Source organism: Chrysemys picta, chromosome 9 (genome assembly GCF_011386835.1).
Source record: "Chrysemys picta bellii isolate R12L10 chromosome 9, ASM1138683v2, whole genome shotgun sequence".
Taxonomy (NCBI): Eukaryota; Metazoa; Chordata; order Testudines; family Emydidae; genus Chrysemys; species Chrysemys picta.
The window spans coordinates 89987386-90009970 of record NC_088799.1 but is presented as its reverse complement, the minus strand read 5'-3'; the positions used below and the strand labels follow the sequence as shown (position 1 = coordinate 90009970).

The 22585-nt window shown below is 42.5% G+C and overlaps 1 protein-coding gene across 15 annotated transcripts in view; it reads right to left on the bottom strand.

Annotated features, from left to right (window-relative positions):
* TENM1 (teneurin transmembrane protein 1) overlaps positions 1 to 22585 on the bottom strand; it is a 1376511-nt gene that overhangs the window by 75674 nt on the left and 1278252 nt on the right. For all 15 annotated transcript variants that reach the window (XM_065556633.1, XM_065556629.1, XM_065556628.1 and 12 more), the window contains 3 exons: positions 18685 to 18934; positions 17214 to 17234; positions 10303 to 10535 (listed from right to left, as the gene is read on the bottom strand). In XM_065556633.1, the coding sequence (XP_065412705.1) occupies positions 10303 to 10535; positions 17214 to 17234; positions 18685 to 18934 (504 nt within the window). The remainder of the gene's footprint in view (positions 1 to 10302; positions 10536 to 17213; positions 17235 to 18684; positions 18935 to 22585) is intronic.

Genomic DNA, 22585 nt, shown 5'->3' with positions numbered 1-22585 from the left:
GGACACACATCTCAAAGAACCTTAGGTACTGCACAGGGTGAGTAACCTTCTCTTCTTCTTCAAGTACTGTCCTTGTGGGTGCTCCACTTCAGGTGATTGTAGAGCAGTGTCCCTCAGAAGGCACTTTGAGTTCGTTTGAGTCATGGAGGTGAGTACGGTTCGACTCACTATGGCATCAGCTCTGGAGTCATGAGTGATTGCATAGTGCTCAGGAAATGTGTGGATGGAGGCCCAGGTGGCTGCCTTACAAATCTCTAGTATTGGAACATTGTGTAGAATCACTATTGAGGTTGAAACAGATTGTGTAGAATGCGCTCTAATGTATGGTAACACTGTTGAATGCATGTGGAGATCCATTTAGACAATCTCTATGGATATTGTGCAGCTTTTCAAATGCTTGAAGTAGAAATGAAAATTCTAGGAGATTTCCGGAAAGGTTTGGTCCTTTTAAGGTAACATGCTAGCGCACACCTAACGTCCAATGTATGCAAAATAGCTTCTGTTGGAGTACTGTGAGGTTTAGGATAGTACGTAGGAAGATGGATTGGTTGATTCATATAAAAGGCTGATGTTACTTTCGGTAGGAATTTTGGGTGCGGACATACCGTGACATTGTCTTTGAAGAATATTGTATAAGGAGGATCGGCCACGAGCGCCCCTATCTCACTCACCCGTCTGGTGGAAGTAATAGCGACCAGAAAGGCCACTTTTATGGATAAATTCAGCATGGAGCAGGTGGCTAACGATTTGAATGGTGGTCTGGGTGAGGCATTTCAACATCAGATTGAGGTCCCAGGCCGGGGTAGGTTGGTGAACTTCTGGGTAAATGTTCTGGAGACCCATAAGGAAGCATTTCGTAGTCGGATGCGGAAAGATCGAGGTCTCGTCGATCACATGATGGAATGCAGTAATGGCTGCAAGATGGACTTTGATCGAGCTCATTGCTAGACCCGAGCATTTCAGCTCTAGCAAGTATTCCAGCACTAATGGTAGTGGTGCTGTGGAGGCCATCAAGTGTTTTTCTTGACACCAGGAGGAGAATCTCTTCCATTTCTGAAGGTAAGTATTACACGTGGTCACCTTCCTGCTGTTTTGTAAGATGTGTTTAACTTGTTCTGAGCAGGCTAGTTCATCATGATGGAACCATACAGGAGCCACGCTTGTAGGTGCAGTATCTCCGGATTCGGGTGAAGAGTGTGACCGTTATGCTAAGACAGCAGATTCGGATGACGAGGGAGAGCTTGCAGGGCGCATATTGCCATGCACATTAAGTAAGGGTACCATGCTTGTCTGGGCCAAGTCGGGACTATGAGGATAAACTTGGCCCTGTCTGTTCGTATCTTGTGTATCACGTGTGATATCAGTGGAATGGGTGGGAATGTGTATATGAGCTGTGCATCCCATTTGATGAGAAAGGCGTCCCCCGGTCCCAGTCCCTCACTCAAGAAGAACTTCGCGCATCTGCGATTCTTTAGGGATGTGAACAAGTTGATGAGGAGAGTGCCCCACTGGTGGAAAATGGATAGCAAAACTCCTCCGTTCATCTCCGATTCGTGGTCTACAGAGAAATACCTGCTGAGCGTGTCCACCGTCGCAATCTGACAGCCAGGCAGGTAGGAGGCCGAAATGTCTATGTTATGGTGTTTGCACCAATTCCATAGTGTCATGGCTTCAGTGCATAGCGAGTGTGAATGGGCCTCCTTGGTGACTGATGTAAAACATGCATGCAATGTTGTTGGTCATGATGTGAATGGATTTGTTCTTTATATGAGGTAGGAAGTGTCTGCAGGCACTGCGGCCTGCGTGTAGCTCTAGTAGATTGATGTGTAATAGAGTCTCCACATGAGACCATCTGCCTTGAACCGTGTGCTGATGCATATGGGCACCCCAGGCTATCAGTGAGGCATCTGTGGTGATTACTATTCATGGGGGTTCCTGTTGGAATGGGATGCCCATGCAAACATTTTCTGGTTTTGTCCATCAGTGTAGAGTGTCCAGGACATGGGGTGATACTGTGAATCGACTGTGCAGGCGGTACTTGCTGGGTATGTATACCGTGCTCAGCCAGCTCTGTAGGCAGCACAAACGTAGTCTTGTGTGTCACACCACGAACATCGTGGCTGCCATGTGTCCTAGAAGTTGTAGGATAGTACGAGTCGGTATTTGGGGGCTGACTTGTATCTTCAAGATAAGGTTTGTTAGGGTTGTGAATCTGGTCACGGGTAGGGACTCCTTGGCTTCTATGGCATCGAGATGCCCCCCCAATAAAGTCCAATTGTTGGACTGGGATTAGAATGGATTTTCATTTGATTATCTGTAGTCCTAAATCCCTGAATAATGTGAAAGTGGTTTGGACTGTGTCCATTGTTTCTTCTTGAGTTGGTCCTTTGATAAGGCAATTGTCCAGGTAAGGGAAGATCATTATTCCCTGTTTGCATACATGTGCCACAACTACTACTAGCATTTTGGAGAAAACTTTTGGAGAAGTAGATAGACTGTACTGAAAGTGTTTGTGTCCTACTGTGAATCGCAGGTATTTTCTGTGAACGGGATGAATGGTGATATGTAAATAAGCACCTTGGAGGTCAAGGGCTGAAAACCAGGCCCCCTGTTGCAGCGTTGGAAGAATCATGCTCAGTGTGACCATTTTGAACTTTTGGGAGTGTACGAACTTGTTGAGCTTCCTGAGGTCTAAGATAGGTCTCCATCCCCCATTCTTCTTCTGGGTCAAGAAATAATGGGAGTAAAATCCCTTCCCCCTGTATTGTGAAGGCACTCGTTCCACGGCGCCTAGTTGTAGAAGATAGCTGACTTCTTTTCATGACAAGTGCTTGTGAGAAGGGTCCCTGAAGAGGGACAGGGAGGGGAGATGGGTAGGTGGTCGGGTGTGAAGGGGATGGTATATCCTGAACAGATTATTTCAAAAACCCATTGGTCTGATGTCACCGAGGCCCAGATGTGATAGAAAGGGTGAAGGCAGTGACCAAAACATGGGAATGGATTGGGCATAGGCACTGCCTGGTGAAAGAGGTCGTTCAAACCCTCGACCAAATCTTCAAAATTGTGGTTTAGGAGGAGTTGATTGGGAAGTCGGTGCTTGGGATTGAGGTGTTCTCCGACACTGTGAGCATTGCCATTGCCGTTGACTGTCAGAAAGCCGTTGTTGCTGTCGATTCTTTAAGTGATCCCTTGGTCTCTGGTAAGGCTGGTACCTTCTTCTCTTTGCAGGTGGGGTATAAATCCCCAGGGTATGCAGGGTTGCCTGAAAGTCCTTCATTGAGTGGAGCACCTCGTCAGTTTTCTTCAAGAAAAGCTTTTCTCGATCCAAGGGTAGATCGTCTACCTTTGTTTGCAGTTCTCTAGGGATGCCTGAGGCCTGCAGCCAGGATGCCTGGCACATCACTATGGCCATGGCTGTGGTTCTGGCTGCCGTGGCTGCCAGGTCTAGAGATGCTTGGAGGGCTGTTTTAGCTATGAGTTGACCCTCATTGATGATGGCCTGAAATTGTGATGGTTTCTCCTCGGAGAGCTCTGCTGTGAAAGAGCTAAGTTTCCCATAGCTACCATAATCATATTTTGCCAAAAAGACAGAATATTTGATGACTCTGAATTGTAAGGTGCCTGAAGAATAAACTTTGCGGCCGAACAGATCACGTCTCTTGTGTTCTTCATCTGATGTCGACTTAAACTGGGTTTGTTTGCCGCATTGGTTCACGGCATCGACTACCAAGGAGTTGAGGGGCAAATGTGCAAAGAGGAAGTCTTCCCCTTTTGCAGGGACATAATACTTTCTGTTCTCCCTTTTGCACATTGGCGGGATTGAGGCTGGTGTCTGCCAGACTGTCTCTGCTGGTTCCAAGATGGCATCATTGATGGGGGGAGTGATCTTGGAGGTAGATGATGGTTGTAATATTTGTACCAGCTTGTGCTGGTTCATCTGCACTTCTTCCAACGGGGTATCCTGGCTTAGAGTGACCCATTTAAACAATTATTGAAACTGTTTGAAATCATCCAGTGAAGTAGGCGGTGATGGCATAATCACCTCATCTGGGGAGGAGGAAGAATTGTGTGCTGGAGATGTAGCCCATCTGTGGTCTGTGCCCATTTCCATGTCATTCCCAATGTCCTGAGCTTCCGTGGGCTGCAGGGTGGGAGATGCTGGGTTAGACCGTAGTTTGCCTCTATGAGCCAAGGTGTCCCGGAGTGTGGACCTTGGTAAGTTGCCCAGGGTTCCCAATGTGTCGATTGCATGGGGAAGGCCATTGGCAGGTAAAGTCATGGCGGTCTGCACCATGGTTGAGCTGTCTGGTTGTAATGATAACTCGGCCCCAAATGGCTGCAAGGTGGTCAGTGTTCTTTCGGTGAGGAATGGTGCGGTGAGAAAGTGCCTTGTTCCTGCACCTCATCATCATCTTCACTAGACAAGTGTGTCGTTTCATGAGAGCTGCTGGGATCTCCTCTATAGCCCATAGGGGAGCCCTCGGTACTGCATATTGGGGAGTGTGGTGCTGAGGATATCATCAAGTCTCTCTGGTGCAGCAGAGACTGTCAGTGCTGATGTCGGTACTGTCAGTGTCACGGAGTCTGCTCTCGTCGGTGCCGGCATCGGTGCTGACCAATGCTGCATCTGTTTGGTTGGTGCCGACTTGGTTTTCTCCACTGGGGACAACTGTGCTGTCGGTGCTAGGGGCGGAGGCCATGGGTGGCGGGTAGGAGAGGCTGGGGGAGGCTGAGCCTCCCCCAAAAAAGCCAGGTGTGGCCCCACCCACGCTCTGCTCCTCTGGCCCCGCTTCGGCGGTGCTGCTGGGCTCCAGGGGCTGGGTCCACACCACCCACCTTCCCGGGGCTGTGGTGGCGCCGCATGCTGTCCCTCCTGGTGTGCCAGGGCTGGGGAGGCTGCAGCAACACCACTGCGCGCTCTCTCCCCCAGCACTCTGGGGTGGGGGGAGCTGTAGCGGCACCACCGCGCTAGGGGTTCTGTGGCAGTACCATGCACTCTCCCTCCCGGAGAAACTGAAACAAACAAACAAAAAAACCCAAACACATAGACACCATGTGCAGGGCTTTATTAACATCAACCATGCATGTTTAAAAGCATGTTACAAAGTCAATTCAAACTCACACGCGATACTAAGGATTAATGCTGGGTCAACCTCTTCGCTACCTCCCTGCCCCCCGACCTATTATATTGAAATTTTGATGAACAAAGCTGAAAATGTTTTCTATTAGCTGTAAAATAAAAGTTGGGAAAACTAGATCAAATCAAAGAATTGACTGTAGTGACAAGCCAAGGAGCATCACTCTGAAATTTCATTGTTGGCATTCATCATTCTATTTTTTCCACAAAAGGACATCTAAATATAATCACCTTCAGGTAATGATACTGAGGGAAATGAAATAGAAGAGTTTTAGAAGCTGCTGCAGGCTCCTGAATTATGCAATAAGCTTTCTTTTTGTTTATTTGAACAATACAAGTATTAAAAAAACCAAAAAGTTAAATAATCTCTGAAACAGCTTTCACCCAGTGCAGATAAATAAACAAACAATAATGCTTTTGTGCTTTTATATTCCTACACATTCCAGGATTTTAAAGAGTATGTTGACACTAGGGGTGGAAACCGTAAATTCCAGCTTGAGGGGACATACCCACGCTAGCTGTGATCAAGCTAGCAAGTTAAAAACAGTGGTGCGAGGGGCTAGCCACCCCGAGTATGTATGCCGCCAACACACTAGGCACATACTCAGGGCAATCCTCCCCCTCGCCTCAAGCAACTGCGGCTATACTATTTTTAGCACATTATCTCAATTGGAGCTAACACAGGTATGTATTTAGGTCTGAAACAAGGTTCGAAGGGAGCAGGTGAGAAGAGACCACAGGTAAGCACAAAAAGGTGACCTTAACCAGAGGGCTAGATGTTGGGGACAGCATGGAAAATTACAATAGGGTCATAGGAATAACAAAAGGGATGTTAGTGGAGTAACCTGCTCAGCATCTTAAGAGGTCTATACACAGATGCAGGGAGTATAGGGAACAAACCGAAAGTACTAGAAGTATTAGTACATCAACTAAATTATGACTTAATTGGTGTTACAGATACTTAGTGGAATAAGTCTCATAACTGGAATATTGATAAAGAGGGGTATAGCTTGTTCAGGAAGGACGGGCAGGATAAGAAAGGGAGGAGGTCCTGCACCATACATCAAGAATATATACACTTGTTTTGATGTCCAGAAGGAGGTGAGAGGCAAACAAGTTAAGGTCTCTGGGTAAACATACAGGGGGTAAAAAATAGGGATGACACAATGGTATGGGTCTACTACAGATCACCAAATCGCAAAGAGGGCCGATGAGGCAAACAACAGAAATATCCAAACACAAGACGTGGTAGTAAGAGGGTCTTTAACTACCCAGACACCTGTTGAAAAAGTAATACAGGAAAACACAAAATTTCCAGTAAGTTCTTGCAATGTACTGGGAGCAACTTTTTGTTTCAGAAAGTGGAGAAAGTAACCAGGACTGCTGTTTTACACTTGATTCTGACCAACAGAGAGGAACTGGTAGCAAATCTGACAGTAGAAGGCAATTTGGGTGTAAGGGTTCATTTCATAATTCTAAAGACAGGAAGGAGGGGGAGCAGCAGAATAAAGGACTTCAAAAAAGAAGACTAACAACCTCAGAGAACTGATACGTAAGGTCCCACGGAAAGAAAATCTAAGGGAAAAAGGAGTTAAGGAGACCTGGCAGCTTAACAAAGAGACAATATTAAAAGCACAACTGCAAACTATCCTGATGTGAATGAACGACAGAAAGAAGAGTAAGAGGCCAATTTGTCTTGATCAGGAGCATTTAAGTGACCTGAAAATCAAAAGGAATCCTACAAAAAGTGGAAACATGGAAGAACTGCTATTGAGGAAAACAAAAGAATAATATAAGCATGTGGGTACAAAATCAGACAGGCTAAGGCACAAAATAAGTTACTCGTAGTAAGGGACATAAAATGTCACAAGAAGAGGAGCAAGAGAAAGATGAAAAAAGTGGAAGAAGATGGAAGAGCTAAACGCTGACAACATCAAGAAGGCTGAGATGTTTAATACCTATTTTGCGCCAGCCCTCACTAAAAAGTTTATTTGTGACCAGATATCCAACACAATTAATATTAGCAACAAGAGTGAAGGAACAAAAGCCAACACAGGGAAAGAACAAGTTATTTAAATAGGTTACTTGTATTCAAGTCAGCAAGGCCTGATGAAGTTCACACTTAGGGTACTTAAGGAATTAGCTGAAGCAATCTCAGAACCATTAGTGATTATCTTTGAAAATTCACGGAGGATGGATGAGATCCCAGAAGACTGGAGAAGGGAAACATAGTACCTATCTTTAAAAAGGGGAATGCAGATGTCCAGGGAATTATAGACTAGTCAACTTAACTTCAATACCTGGAAAGATACTGGAATGAATTATTAAACAATCATCTTGTAAACACCTAGAGGATAAACGAGGTGATAAGAAATAACTAGCATGGATTTGTCAAAAACAAATCATGCCAAACCAACCTAATATCTTCCTTTGACAAGGTTACTAGCCTAATGGATAGCGGAGAAGTAGTAAAGGTGATATTTCTTGATTTTACTAATGCTTTTGACCCAGTCCCACATGACATTCTCATAAGCAAACTAGAGAAATGCAGTCTAGATGAAAATTACTATCAGGTGGGTGTACAACTGGTTAAAAGATGGTACTCAAAAAGCAGTTATCAATGGTTTGCTGTCAAACTGGGAGGGCATATCTAGTATCCCGTAGAGGTTAGTGCTGGGTCCAGTATTAGTCAATATTTTTATTATTGACTTGGTTAATGGAGTGAAGAGTTTGCTTATAAAATCTGAAGAAGACACCGAGCTGGGAGGGCATGCAAGCACTCTGGAGGACAGGATCAGAATTCAAAATGACCTTGACAAATTAGAGAATTGGTCTGAATTCAACAAAATTAAATTCAATAAAGACAAGTGAAAAGTACGACACTTAAGAAGGAAAAATCAAATGCACAACTACAAAATGAGGAATAACTGGTTAGGTGGTAGTACCATTGAAAAGGATCTGGGGGTTACAAATTGAATGTAAGTCAAGAGTGTGATGCAGACGCAAAAAGGCTAATATTCTAGGGTGTTAACAGGAGTGTTGTATGCAAGACATGGGAGATAAATGTCTCACTCTATTTGGCATGGGTGAGGCCTCAGCTAGAGAGCTGAGTGCAATTCTGGGCGCCACACTTTAGGAAAGATGTGGACAAACTGGAGAGAGTCTAGAAGAGCTTAACAAAAATGATAAAAGGTTTAGAAAATATGATGAAAAAAATGGGTATGTTTAGTCTTGAGAAAAGAAGATTGCCAGGGGATCTGATAACAGTCTTCAAATATGTTAAGGAACGTTATGAAGGGGATTGTGATCAATTGTTCTCCATGTTCACTGAAGGTAGAATAAGATGTAATGGGCTTAATCTGCAGCAAGGGAGATTTAGATTAGGTATTAGGGAAAATTTTCTAACTATAAGAATAGTTAAGCTCTGGAATAGGCTTCCAAGGACAGTGGTGCAATCTCCATCATTGGAGGTTTTTAAGAACAGGTTGGACAAACACTTGTCGGGGTGGTCTAGGTTTACTTGGTCCTGCTTCAGCATGGGGGGCTGGATTTGATGACTTCTTGAGGTCCCTTCCAGCCCTACATTTCTATGATTCTACTCTCAAGCTGGAATTTACATTCTTGGAGAGATTATGGTAGCTGCTGTTTTAATGAGTTTAATATAGCATTATTAATTATTTATTAATTATTATTATTATTAAACATGCATATTGCAGAAGTGGTTGAAGGTTGGGGCTCCATCATGCTAGGCACTGTACTTCTATATGGAAAATGATTGTCCATACCTCAAAGAGTTTACAAACGGAAATACAAGACATAACAGGTGGTTGAGACAAACGAACAAGTGGGGTGGGGGAACCAAGGTTATAAAAATAATAGCATGCACCTAATTCAGAGCCAATCAGGAACTGTAATCAGAATTCACCACTTGCCTTGCCATTATCAGGTTGCAGTTTACTATATGCATTTTGTTCATTTTGTTTTGGCTGGCTGCTCCATGACTCATGAACAGCATTTTCAGTGTCAATCAGCAGTTTATAAATCAGATGTTAACAACAACAAAATTCATTTTCCCTTATAACTTTAACCTTGTATTTAGAAAGCCAAATATATAACTGCCATGTAAGAAATTTCCATCAAGATATTTCCTCTGTAAGTAAACAACACAGAACAGCAAATTGTATTCTAATTAGATATAATCAATCGTGGCCAGCAATAATACATTGGGTGGTATGTTTCCTTCTATTTTTAGAGTTGATTCAGCATATTAATTAGCTGCCTGAAGATTAACATTTATTTGTCCTTACCTCGCACTTACCTTCCATCACTGAAGACACGTTAAGTCACTCTGGCTATAGCTACAATATGTTACTGAATACGTCTTAAAACAGGGTTCATTGCTTTACCTTGGAAATACATTTTAATTTTGTACTGATCTACAACTTTCCCTTATTAGCTCAGACAAAAAAAATCCAACTTTTCCTTATTAGAGCTATTCATTAGGAATTTGCAGGGTGCTAAGAGGAATGAACAAATAGCAGCTCACTTGGGGCTCTGTATGCGGGGGGCTGAGTGCCCTTCATTCCAACTGACTTCAATAGAAGTTGGAATAGAGTTCAATAGAATAGAGCTTAGCTCCTTGCAGGATCAAGCCCTTATGCTGTGTTTTACAGTAGTTTTAAGGCACAGTGCAAGTAGATTGGATTTTAGTGCTATTGATGGTTCAAGGCTTTGTGTATATCAAGTCCCTGGCAATACAATATTTACTTTGGACAAAAAGCTACATCAAACTTATTATTTTACTCAGAACAAGTGAGACGTTGATAAGGTGTAGTTAATGAGATTGGGCAAATTAGTGATTTCCAAATAAGCACTAACTGTGATGGATCTCAGTTTGAAGTACATTGATGCCTTGTGTCTTCCTTAATGCGTATGCCTAAACTTCATTAACATTACTAGAATTTACTTGTATGCATCAACTGACAAATTGACCCTTCCACCCATAGTGTTTGCCTGAAAGTTTAGAATAATATAATTATGGTTGGAGGATTATACGTCACTTTAAATCCAGTTTCATATAGCCAACTTCATCTGAGTTTCACTGTAATTAAGAAAAAAAAAGCTCAACACAATTAAGATAAACACTAAATATATAGTTTCCCTACCTCTAGGACTGTTGAGGGAAGCTTCTGATGCCCTCCCACCATCTCCACAGTGACTCTGATCAAACGGAAGGCACTGTTCACCTGTCCCTGCCAGGACATCATAGTTCTTTGCCAAATCCTTTGTTTCACTGAGAGATTTCACTTTGTAGACTCTCCTGGTGTTGGTATCTGACAAGTAAAGGGATTCTGACACTGGGTCCACAGCCAGGTAGTACTTGTGAGCTGGACTTGTGCTAAGACAAAGAAGAGCAAAGTCACAAAATTAATTTGTTCATCTTTCTCCCTGTTTGTAGTATTTACTTTCAGTGGCATAAGCCTTACTTTCATATGTGCGGTACATGTTATTACTTTCAGCATTCAAAAACAAATCTACAACTTGCATGAAGCAGCAGGGTGCACCATAGACTATTCCGGATGAGCACAAATATCCACTTCAGATTATTTTTGACCTTATTTAATCATTAAGAAAGACCATGATGTGAAATGTAGTGCATTAATTCATTCCTAGTACATTTTCAGGAGCAAGGCGGAAGGCCAAGTACCATTAATGCAACTAGGCATGAATTAATGCACCATAATTCATTAACTGGATTGCCTTATTGCAATTATGAAACATTATTTTAAAATATGTATATATATGCTAATTAGGCGATGAGGCTCAAATTCTAATTGGTGAACTGGACTGCATCTCATTAGCCAATCAGATTGTTTGTTTTCTCTCTGACTGCTTTATGATCCATGTCAGTTTGGAGAGAGGATGGCAAGTAGTGCAGACAATGGCCCTAATCCTGCTAAGGTTGCAGGCATCCTGCAAACACTGGCTAACACTGGTCCTGGTCACAAGAAGGGATCAGTGTGGACAGGCTCTGAAGCCTAGGCATAGGGTCACTGACATCAAGGCGACTCAGTGCAGGCATGATTAGGACCATCGTTAGCCAACATCTGTAGAAGTTCCAAGCACTGCCAGAGACACACAATGGATTTTTTACCACCAGAAATGGTTTCCTAAGGTACTTCTGGGAAACAGACTGACTTATAACACAGCAATGCTCTCTTTGGAGGGAGACGGTAATTTCTGGCCATCAGCTATACTAGAATCTTTACAGAGTCACAGAGTTTAAGGCTGGAAGGGACCATCAGATCATAGTCTGATCTCCTGCACATCATGGGTCACAGAACCCCATCTAGTTACCTGTATTGAGACCAATATCCTGTATCAGACTAACGCAGTGGTTGTCAACTTTTTTCATTTGTGGACCCCTAAAAAATTACAAATGGAGGTGCGGACCCCTTTGGAAATCTTAGACATAGTCTGCAGACCTCCAGGGATCCGCAAACCACAGGTTGAAAACCACTGGACTAAAATATTACAGCTCTCAGGAGACTAAACTATTGTGTTCCACAGGCAGAGAACAGGAGGGAACGAGGTCCCTGCAATGGCAGGGAATTGATTTGTTGACATATACCCAGATGACCTTAGCAAGCAATCCATACTGCAGAAGAAGGCAAAACTCCCCACAAGGTCATGACAATCTGACCTGGGGGAAAATTCCTTCCTGACCCTGAGCATGTGAGCAAGACCCACCAGTCAAGCATCTGAGAAAGAGAATTCTCTCTACTGCTTCCAATGTTTCTGGAACATGCCTCAAAGCCAGTCTGTGGTTTTCTGTTTCAATACCCCATATTTAAATTTCTTACTGAAATACACTCTTTGTTAAAATATTCAACTGTCATGTAGTTTAAAGAAACACTGTGAAAAAAAATCACTTCTTTCAGAAAAAATGTTTTAGTACTATTGTTACAGTGAACACTTGAGATTAATGTAATGGAAAGAGGTGAGAGAAAAGATGTGTTACTCTACTTTTTTTCCAGTCTGTTTTTGGTGCATTTGACAATGCTTTGTGTACAACCAGTTTCCCCTGTCTGTGTGGGTCTTACACAACAGGGAAGAGAAAAAAACAATATAAAGAAAATGTAATTTAAAATCACCACATTTGGCAGGTATTCCAGGGCAAGTGTAGTGCCTGAAAGTACTTTTAATGTCCCCCTGCCCTTTTTTTGTATACTGATTAGATTTTAAGCTGAAGGAGTCACTTTAAATATGAAACCTTTGACTGACTGAGGGAGATAACTAGGTTTTATTGACCATTTATTAGATGGTCCTACATCACTGGGCAATGTTACAGATCAATGGAAAAGTACGTTATGAACTATATTGGTAATGGGTATGAACAGATATATATTCTTTGCTCCATTTCTTCTATTTTATTAGTCTATTTGGTGCTTTGTACATTGCTGCAACTCCTCTAGTAGAGGGTCAGTTAGAATATCTTATTTCCACTGGTGAAAGATTATAAAAAGCCTGTGACATAAGTTTGATAGTTAGAGCCTGATCCTGCAAGGTGCTTAGAAACCTCAACTCCCACTGACATCCAAAGGACTCAAGTACTCAGCACCTCACAGGATCAGGACATAAACCAGGCTAGTATAATCCTGATCATAAGCTTATATGAAAAGACGGAGGCATGGAGAGAGAGATACTGACAGACTGAATAGAGGGATGTGAGATATGGAGAAAGGACAGGGTGCTGAGAGAAGGGATTGGGGTGGGGGAAGAAGGATGAGTAAATGTGATTAATTGCTGAATTAAAGTTTGTCATTATTCTGAAGTTAATTAACATTTTGTAAGAAAGGCCATTTCTGGTATTTGCAGCTGAAGTTCAAAAGAGACCCGGTCTGACCAAACAAAAGATTTTCCATAAAATACCAGTATGGAAAAATTTGCTAGTAGAATGCAAGATGTTAAATAAATGTACTCTATTCATCTGGTAAAAACCACAAAGCACTAGAGGTCATTATGTACTCTCCTTTTAGATATGTTTTCAGTCATCCATGTGATTAGGTTTAATACACTGGCTATTAGAAACCTCTTGATGTTATCTATGCTTAAAATCTTAAATGCTAAAATGTTTGAATTTAAATATTACTAGCAGAGATCGGGCAGAACCAAATACTTCTCATCTTATGGAAAGTTTGGAATCATATCCAAACCTGGGACAATTTTTAATTAGCATTGTTAAAAACTGTACCAAGTAGATTAATAAATGAAAATTAACAATGATTCATTTCAGAACAAATTATTCCCTTCCCTTAGTTCTTTATCTTTGGCAACTGGTGAAGTGGAGAGAGAATAAATAGCTTTATTACCAGATGTTAGATCCTGATTACAGAATGCTGAGAAAACAAACAGGACCATCCTGACCCCACACAGTCAAAAAACTCTCTCCCATACTAAGAATATCAATCTTTTTTAACGGAAATGTTTTCAAGTGAAACAAACAAAATATTTCCAAAAATTGAAGTTACTCAAACCCATGGAATCACACTCTGTGTACATGCCATGATCCCCACAGTGTTGTTCCACCTTTTAAAATAAACCCAATCTACATGTAATTTCCCCTTGAGGAGAGGAAAGAAGAAAGAAGGAAAGGATGGCATGTGACAGATGCCAGTCATATTGTTTAATGGGCAGGTGCTCAGAGACTATGTACATAGGCACTGTATAAGAATCTGAAAAAATAGAATACTCTCTATAAAGTGATCATCAAAAGGAGGCAGCCGAGCACCCAAAAAATAATCTCAAGGACAGGACATAAAATCCATCACATGGATACAACCAGTCTCCAATTTACTAGTTTTACCCACAAACCCCTCCCCTTCTGCCACCACATAAATGGGATTAAACTTGACTATATGAGAAATTGTCTCTCTCCTCATGTGATATTGCTACAGAGAGGCCTCCCCATGGTATAAATAAAAAAAGGGGAGTTACTATGAAGCAATTTGCGTGTGCAGCCCTAGAGTTTGGGATTCTCTCCCACACAAGGTCTCAAATTGCCTGAATCTTTTACCTTTCAAGGTACGTTCTGAAGTTCATCTCTTTTCCCTACTTTTTGAGAGGGAGAAGTGTGTTGAGGGCTGGAATTTGGAAGCCCTTTCCCCCTTGCATACCTATGCTGTCAGCAGCCAAAATTCTGGTGCTTCTGCTTTCTGAGTTCAAGTTATAAGGAGACAAAGCACCATGTACTAAACACAGCAGCTTGTGCATAGGTGGAGGGGGTGGTGGCCTTGTCTTCCCTCTGCCCCAGTCAGCAGTATGGGCTGGCATCAGGAGGAGAGCATATTGCAACTATTAAGGGGCTAGATCAGCATTTCTCAAACTGGGGTCCACGAGGGTACTCCAGGGGGGTCTGCTGGCCCTGCTGATCAACTCCTCCCCATCCCTCCGAGCACCTCCTGCACCCCGGAGAACAGCTGTGACAATTTCTTGGGGGAGGGGGTGGAAAGAGGCGGGTAAGAGGAAGGGCAGGGGTGAAGCAGGAAGAGGTGGAGTGGGGTCTTGGGGGAAAGGGTGTAGTGGGGATGGAGTCTGGGGCTGAGCGGGGTGCTTGGGGGGGTCCACAAAAATATAAATTAAAATGGGGGTCCTGGGGTTACTAAAGTTTGAGAACTGTTGGGCTAGATTATTGCCTTTCCTTATGAGGGGAGGAGGAAGGAATGAGCCTTGAAAGGGCGGGCCACAATCACACCTATGCAGGGAGGGGCTACAGTTGCAGTCCTTCTGTTAGGGTAGTACAGAGACAACTTCCCTATATCCCTTGGATATGCTAACCCACCTCAAAATGGCCACATCCCTGCTCTCCCTCTGCATGAGTTTGAAGAGCTGGCTGAGCATCCTCAGGCAGGGTGTAGCATGAGACCTTCCCCAGTGCTCCGGGGTATTCCAGGAGCTCACTCTGTGGTGGTCTGACTCCATACTGCAGTTTACTCAGACTGTCCCAAAGGGGATAGTTAGTGGTTGCTCCTGCTTGTGCTCTTTAGCAGTCTGGAAGCATTCTGCATTCCTGTGTCCTCCCTAGGAAGAAAGCCTAGTGTCCACCCACACCCTTTCCTAATGTAAATTGGCTGTGGCTTTTAAAGCCACAATAAAGCTGTGTACAGTAAGGACTGTAAACAGACTTTCCATAACCTCATTGCCTGTATTATCTCCAAGTGATGCCCTCCAATTTACCACAAATCACTTCACTTAAGCTAGTCAGAATAATATAGCTTTGCAAATAGGCAATTAATACTTACAATTAATACCCAACAGCACTTTAGTGGGAAGCAGTTTGACACGTGACTAAATTTAACTACGATTTAAGCCTATCCAAAGAAGCTAGTGTATTTTGTTCTAGTGCACTGGTATTTAGAAAAAATCATTTCAGAAAGAGAAACAAAAATTAAAACCCTGATTAATATCATTTTGTTGACAATTGTCATTCCAGACTGAACAAATTCAATTTTCCTCTTTTCAACTTCATAAAATTTGAAGGACTTTGACAGGTTTAATACATAACAAATGGAAACAATCATTAAAACAAACTCTGGAGATGCATGCAATTAGCCAGGAATTGTCACTTTCTCTCAAGCTTTTGTTGTAAAATGCCTGAAAGATTATATCTTTGATAAGAACGGTGGCAAACAAACTATCATATTCAATAATATGATTGTGGCTAAAACCTAATAACAATGATTGTCATGTCAACCCTTAAAACATACCATTTTAAAATCATTTTTTTGAATTTGGTTCAGTCTACTACTGTACTCTCCCTACTACGCCATGCAATCATCCAAACGGGCTGCATCAATCCTGGTTTATTTACCTGCTTTTTAAAATAATATATCAGGAGGCTGAAGAGCTTGTTTCTAGGGAAAGCAACCTGATGCTCAGCAGCTCTCTGTTCTTTCTAATCTTTTGTAGGTTATTTCTACGGCCCTTAGAAGTTGTCACAGCCGCCTTAGCCACACAAGGGAAGTAAGGGCCCCACGTGCTCAATACTCAACAAAGACTCTACGTGTGGTGAGGACAGCAAGGCCTACTTGCCCAGTGCACCTTGCTGCAAGCAAGTGGATGGAGGGAATGGGAAGAGCCCTTGTCCGCCCTTCCCTTCTCCCCCTCAACTACTTGCTGGCTGGTATCGATGACTGAGTGCAGTGGGGACTCCATGAGAAAGAGGGAAGTAACTTGCTTCCTCTGCAGAGCAAAGGAGAAGCAGGGGGGAAGAGTGTGACTCACCAAGGGCAGGTCTACACTGCAGTAAGTGATGTGACTGCAGCACGTCTAGCCATACTGAGCTAGCTTTGAGCTAGCTAGCTCACACAACAGCAGCTGTGAAGCCATTGGAGAAGCATGTACCCTGTGTAAAAGTTCAAGCTGCCAGCCTGTGCTGCCATCTATGTTGCTGTGGCTTCACTGCTATCCGAGCTAGCCAGATCAAAGCTAACTCAAGTATATCTACATGTGCTGCAGTCACACGGCTGATTGCAGTGTAGTCCTACCCTCAGGGCTGCTCATGGAGCAATTCAGCTATGCACTGCCCCTTACTCAGGGAAGTGTCCACAGTTACAAGCTAGCCATAAGTTAATAAACTACAAACCTCTCTAGTCCTCCTCTAGAGACTTTTATTTATTTTTCCATTTCTAAAATGTACCCATTCCAATTTCCCTAATAGTGCGTATCTACGATATAATACAAAATTAATATAACAGAAGTTAATAAAATAACTGAGTTACCTTTAACAATAACCTCAGTCACTCTTCAGGTGGAAAACTTTACACTGTGCCTTGCTGATTAAGCTCAGATTCTTTCAGGTTAGTGGGGGAGGCGATCCATGTAAAGTGAACAAACCTATGCTTCTCTAAAGCAAATAAACTGAATTTGATTTACATTCATATTTGATAACGACACATTGTTTCTGTAAGCCTACATTTAAAAAATTCCTTTGTTTAGGAATATTCCTTGTTGCTTGTTTATAAATGATCTCTTAAATCAGTTGGATGCATGCATAACTGCACTGTGATTTACTTACCTATGTCTTGTATCTCTGTTCCTAATACGACAAATCAATCCAGGAGCCACAAGAAAAGCAAAACAACAAACATCAGTATCAATGAACAAACCAAACCAACATAATACGTACCTTTACCGTACCTCACATAGACATATAGCCATACGAAAACACAGTTAACTTTGTATATCCCCTCAATGTAAATTGTAGACAATTAAGACATAAGCAGTTAAATCATTCAACATCTCATCTCTACTCCATTAATTTCTCCCTCTCAAATTCAGTTGCTTCCTTTCCACCAACCACAGTACACACATCTCCAACCTCATCTTGAACAATTAATGTGCAACTGTACTCTAACCATGCTAGCTGCTTACATGACCACGTGTTTTGATGAGTAATATAGGTTTAGTGTGGCCTCTATACATTACATGGAACATAGTTCTGTGAAAAAAGAACGAGGAGTACTTGTGGCACCTTAGAGACTAACAAATTTATTTGGGCATGAGCTTTTGAAAGCTTCTGCCCAAATAAATTTGTTAGTCTCTAAGGTGCCACAAGTACTCCTCGCGTTCTTTTTGCTGATACAGACTAACACGGCTACCACTCTGAAAATAGTTGTGTGTGTTTCAGTACTGGTGTATGTAAGGGTTTGATCCTGAAAAGTGCTGAGTGCTCCCACTGACCTCCACACAAGTTGAGGGCACCCAGCACCTTGTAGGATCAAGCCTGAAGTGAGGCAGGCGGCAGCACGCCAATGATGAGTGAGAGACATGCTTTATGGTAATGTTTAGGGTCCAGAACAATTTTATAGTTACCTATAGTGTCCCTTAGAGTGAAACTGGGTAAAGTGTCAATTATAGGGGGTAAGCTGTGGCAGGGTAGCTTTTTGGTGGCATAGCAACACCTGGTTTGACAGATACTAGTTTGGAATGCCCATGGCCTGTGCCGGTCTCAAGTTCAGTCCAGCTCTACTTTGCTGTGCTTTCCAGAAGAGATGGAGAACAATTTGGGTACTTCTGAACTTGATCTGTCCATCTACAGTACATGCAGGCAAAGTGGCTATTGCTATCTCTGAGCTGACATACATACCTGCTTCTCAACTCAAATATTCCACCAGGAGTTATGTTGATTTTAAGAAAAAATACTTTAAAATCTTATTCTATTTTGAAAATCTAAATAGGAAAAATATAGGGGAGAGAAGACTCAGACTATTCAACTTGTAGGTTTCTTGATTAATTATGTGAAACCTGTACTAAACACTAAACACCATCTAACATAGGCAACCTTCCCCACTGCACCTCTTAAGTGGTCACTTTAAGGTAACCCCAAGGTTTTTGGGGTAAATTTGATGCTTAGAGAGAAAGACATGTTTCTAATAAGCAGTCAAATTTGGTCAGTCCCTTAGGTCCCTTAAAAACATTTCACTGTATTTCTCATAGCTTACATTAAAAGATCTGACCACCAATCAATAAACTCCAAGATTTCCTACCTTAATTCTAAAATGCTAATGGAATTTCCCGAGGGAAAGATGCGTCTGACAAAATTGAAGTCTCCAATATACACACTGCCATCCGGACCAGAAGCCAAGGCAACCGGGGCAAAGAGTTTGCTGCTGAGAGCAAGACCATTGCAGTTGGAGCAGGAGACACTTCTCTGGTGTCCGTTACCCATGACCGTTGAGATGACTGGTGGCTGCTGGGAAATGAACATGTTTTCTCCATTTCCTTTGTGTACGATCCCTAAACATGAGAGAAGAAAAATGAAGGTGTCAAAAAAGTGCATATTACCTATTACAAACTAGTAGTGCTCAATCCTGCTCTGCTTTCACCATGCAGCAAACATACGTAGGGCTTCCATTTTTGTTTTCATTCATTCCACCTTCTGTTCCACATGGAAGGATCATTACCTGTAAAAGCTTGTTAAAATTAGTTTTCAGATTCTCAGAAAATATTTCTGAGCCACACACAATCTGGATACACTGTTATCATGCCAACATTTTCACGTGTGGGTGCCTAAAGTTGTGTGTCTAAATCTGTATTTTGTCATCTGACTAAATGGCCCGGTTTTCAGAGATGTCACCATTGACTTTAATTGGAGCTGCAGGAGCACAGCTTTTCTGAAAATCAGGCCACTTATATTCATTTAAATAACTTATTTTACTCTACTTATTTCTATTCAAATAACTAAAAGATGCCTATCCAAGGCTGTAGGCAACCTAATACATCACTGACAATACAATTAAATCTAAGTATTATTAAAATGATAGCACATCCTTAGCCTTCTCCAAAAAGCCAGTCAAAGGGTTGCCTTGTGCAGCGTGCCTGAAAAATCACTAAAAGTTCCAACTATTTTAGACCGGGGGGGGAGGGGGGGAGAAGAGGGGGAGATAGCAAGTTCCAGAATCCTGTAGTGCTTGCAGAGAACACCCTGTTAGCTGCCCCACTTTTTTTCAAGTGCCCTTGTGACTGCATCTGTGGTAGTATGGCACAGGGAGAGAGGCTGGTCCAAGGCCATTAGGGCTTCACAGGTCATAACTAATACCTTAAACTCCACCTGGACACCAGTGGGCAGATCCCAGAACACCGGAGTTACATGCTTCCAGGGAGCACATAGGTTTCAAATTTTAAACACAGAGTCTGAAAATGTTGGTATCAGTTCTTAAGAACCTTTGACCCACCAAAACTGAAATAAAATGATCTGGCAGAAAAAAAAGGCAGCAGCTAAAATATTCTGCACCTTATCTTTGAATTTGACAATACAGGAGAAGAGCACAGAACACTTTCAGTAAAGCATGGCCAGATCTTTCAAACAGTATATTAAAAGGGTCTAAGAAACTTTCCCAATTCTAAACATCTCCACCCTCTGAGCTATTTTAAAAACTGGGATCATGATGAGAAGTCAGGATTGGTTAACGCTCTAACAAATCAACTATTAATTGAAAGTACGATCTGATTTCTTAGGGATTACTACATAAATATTCATTTTATTCATACATTTTTATTGGGTTGCAGATTAATTTCTTAAACACTGTGAGTATTTAATTAAGGGAAATTAATAGCAGGACTGCTCTGTATTTTTCAGAAAGGGCATCAAACTGCAGTATACAATCAACATTTAAATTTAAATAAGAACTGCTTGATAATAATGTATAAAAATGTTGGTGACTGCAGCACAACTGTGTTAAAAGTGGAAGAGTAATTCCAGTGAGTGAACTTTTTACCAGTGAGAATATAATATGCCCTGCCATAAAGAGGAAAACAGCTTTCTAACATGTCAGTATTTCAGCACTGCACTACAGGATATATCATTCAAAAATCTTTCCAATTATTAGGTTGGTAATACCAGATCCAGTACTAACATCATTTTCTCAGGTAGACATCATTTTTTTTATAATATAGCAAAACAGTTAACAATTACCCTGAAAATGATATGTTATTACTAGACTTGTAGCAATTTTCAAACTGAAGATAGGTATTCTTTTTATACAGCAATTCCAAAATTCCCTGTTTCTATTAGAAAGCCCAGTACTCTATCAAATAAGAAGAGTGATTAAAGGAAATAAAACACAAATGAATGTAGTTTCTGATTACATTGGCACAACTGATGGCTTGCCTTCGTATGTGGCATTGCAGTATCAGTGTACGATATTAGCATTCCTGGGTAAAGCTGAAACAAAAAAATGTACACAAACACTTTATGTTGTGCTATTTTCAGCTTTTGAAAATATAGATCATGTTGAAGACTTCTTTAATTGTTGTTGTTCCAAGAATAGGTTTCACCTGCCTATGCATGACACCATACCATTCAACCTTGTTCCAGCTATGAACACCAATTTCTCATCAAGTTTTAGTTCAAGAATGCATTATTCTTATTACAAATCACTTCCACCACACCCCATAGCCCACCATATTGAACCTGCTTGCTATGCAAAATGACACAAGAATCACATCAATGGGCCTGATTCTGAATGGAAGAATACCAGTTTAACACCCATGCAACTCCATTTACTTCAGTGGAGTACTCCTTATTTATACCAGTGCAATTTAGATCAGAATCAAACCCAATGAGTATTATGCATGAATGAAGCCAAAAGGGTGCTAAGCATTAAGGAATTTTAGGGTATGTCTCCTCTGCAATTAGAGGTGTGACATACCCAAACTAGTTTAAACCTAACTAGCGCAAGTACCAACATCACTAAAGCCATGGGAGTATGAACTTCAGTGTGCGCGCTGAAGCTCAAGCTGCCATGGTTTCACTGCTCTTGGCACTCACACTAGTTAGATTAAAGCCAGTGCGATTATTCTACACATGCTGCAATCAGACTTCCAACTGCAGCACAGACATACCTTTAGACCAGGGGTCAGCAACGTTTGGCACGCGGCTTGCCAGGGTAAGCACCCTGGCAGGCCAGGCCAGTTTATTTACCTGCTGACGCGGCAGGTTTGGCCGATCGCGGCCCCCACTGGCCGTGGTTCGCCGTCCCGGGCCAATGGGGGTGGCGAGAAGCGGCGCGGGCGAGGGATGAGCTGGCCGTGGCTTCCCACCGCCCCCATTGGCCCGGGACGGCGAACCGCGGCCAGTGGGGGGCCGCGATCGGCCGAACCTGTCGCGTCAGCAGGTAAATAAACTGGCCCGGCCCGCTAGGGTGCTTACCCTGGCGAGCCGCGTGCCGAACATTGCCGACCCCTGGTGTACCTTGAGAGTTGTTTCGCAGTGTGGTCAGTTTGCGTAGGTATACTCTGCAATAAAAGACCAGCAGCTGGCCTGAGTCACGGTTATGGGGCTTAGCCTTCGGGGCTATAAAATAGCAGTGTAGACATTTGGGCTCGGGCTGGAGCCTGGGCTCTGGGACTACGATGCGGGAAGGTCTCAGAGCCTGGGCTTCATCCCAAGCCTGCTATTTTTAGCCCTGCAGCCTAAGTCCCATGAGCCCGAGTCAGCTGACCTGGGCTCTGAGACTCGAAGCCGTGGGTTTTTGATCACAATATAGACATACCCTTTCATTCAAGCTAAGCCCTTGAGTTAGGCTAGCTCGAGTGGACTAACTCAAATATAGTAACTCAAGCTAACTGTTGCAGCTCTAAAGTCCCTGTAGAAGGATCCTAATGGCAGAAAGTCTGCTGGGGGAGAAGGCTGTACTGGCAGAACTTGACTGCAAATTCCTCTCCATCAGTGGGCCTACCCAGGGCCATGAAAGCCCAAAAGGTGTGTGGCACTGTCTGAAAAGAAAAGATGGCTAGTGGATGCATTCACTCATCAGATTGCCTCAGCAAACGCCATTCAACAACAAAAGAAACATTATTGCTAATAGGTTCAGGCCATATTGTATTCATGCTATTTTTCTGTCACTGATAAGCAAAAAGAAGTTAGGCTTTTTTTTTTTTTTTTTA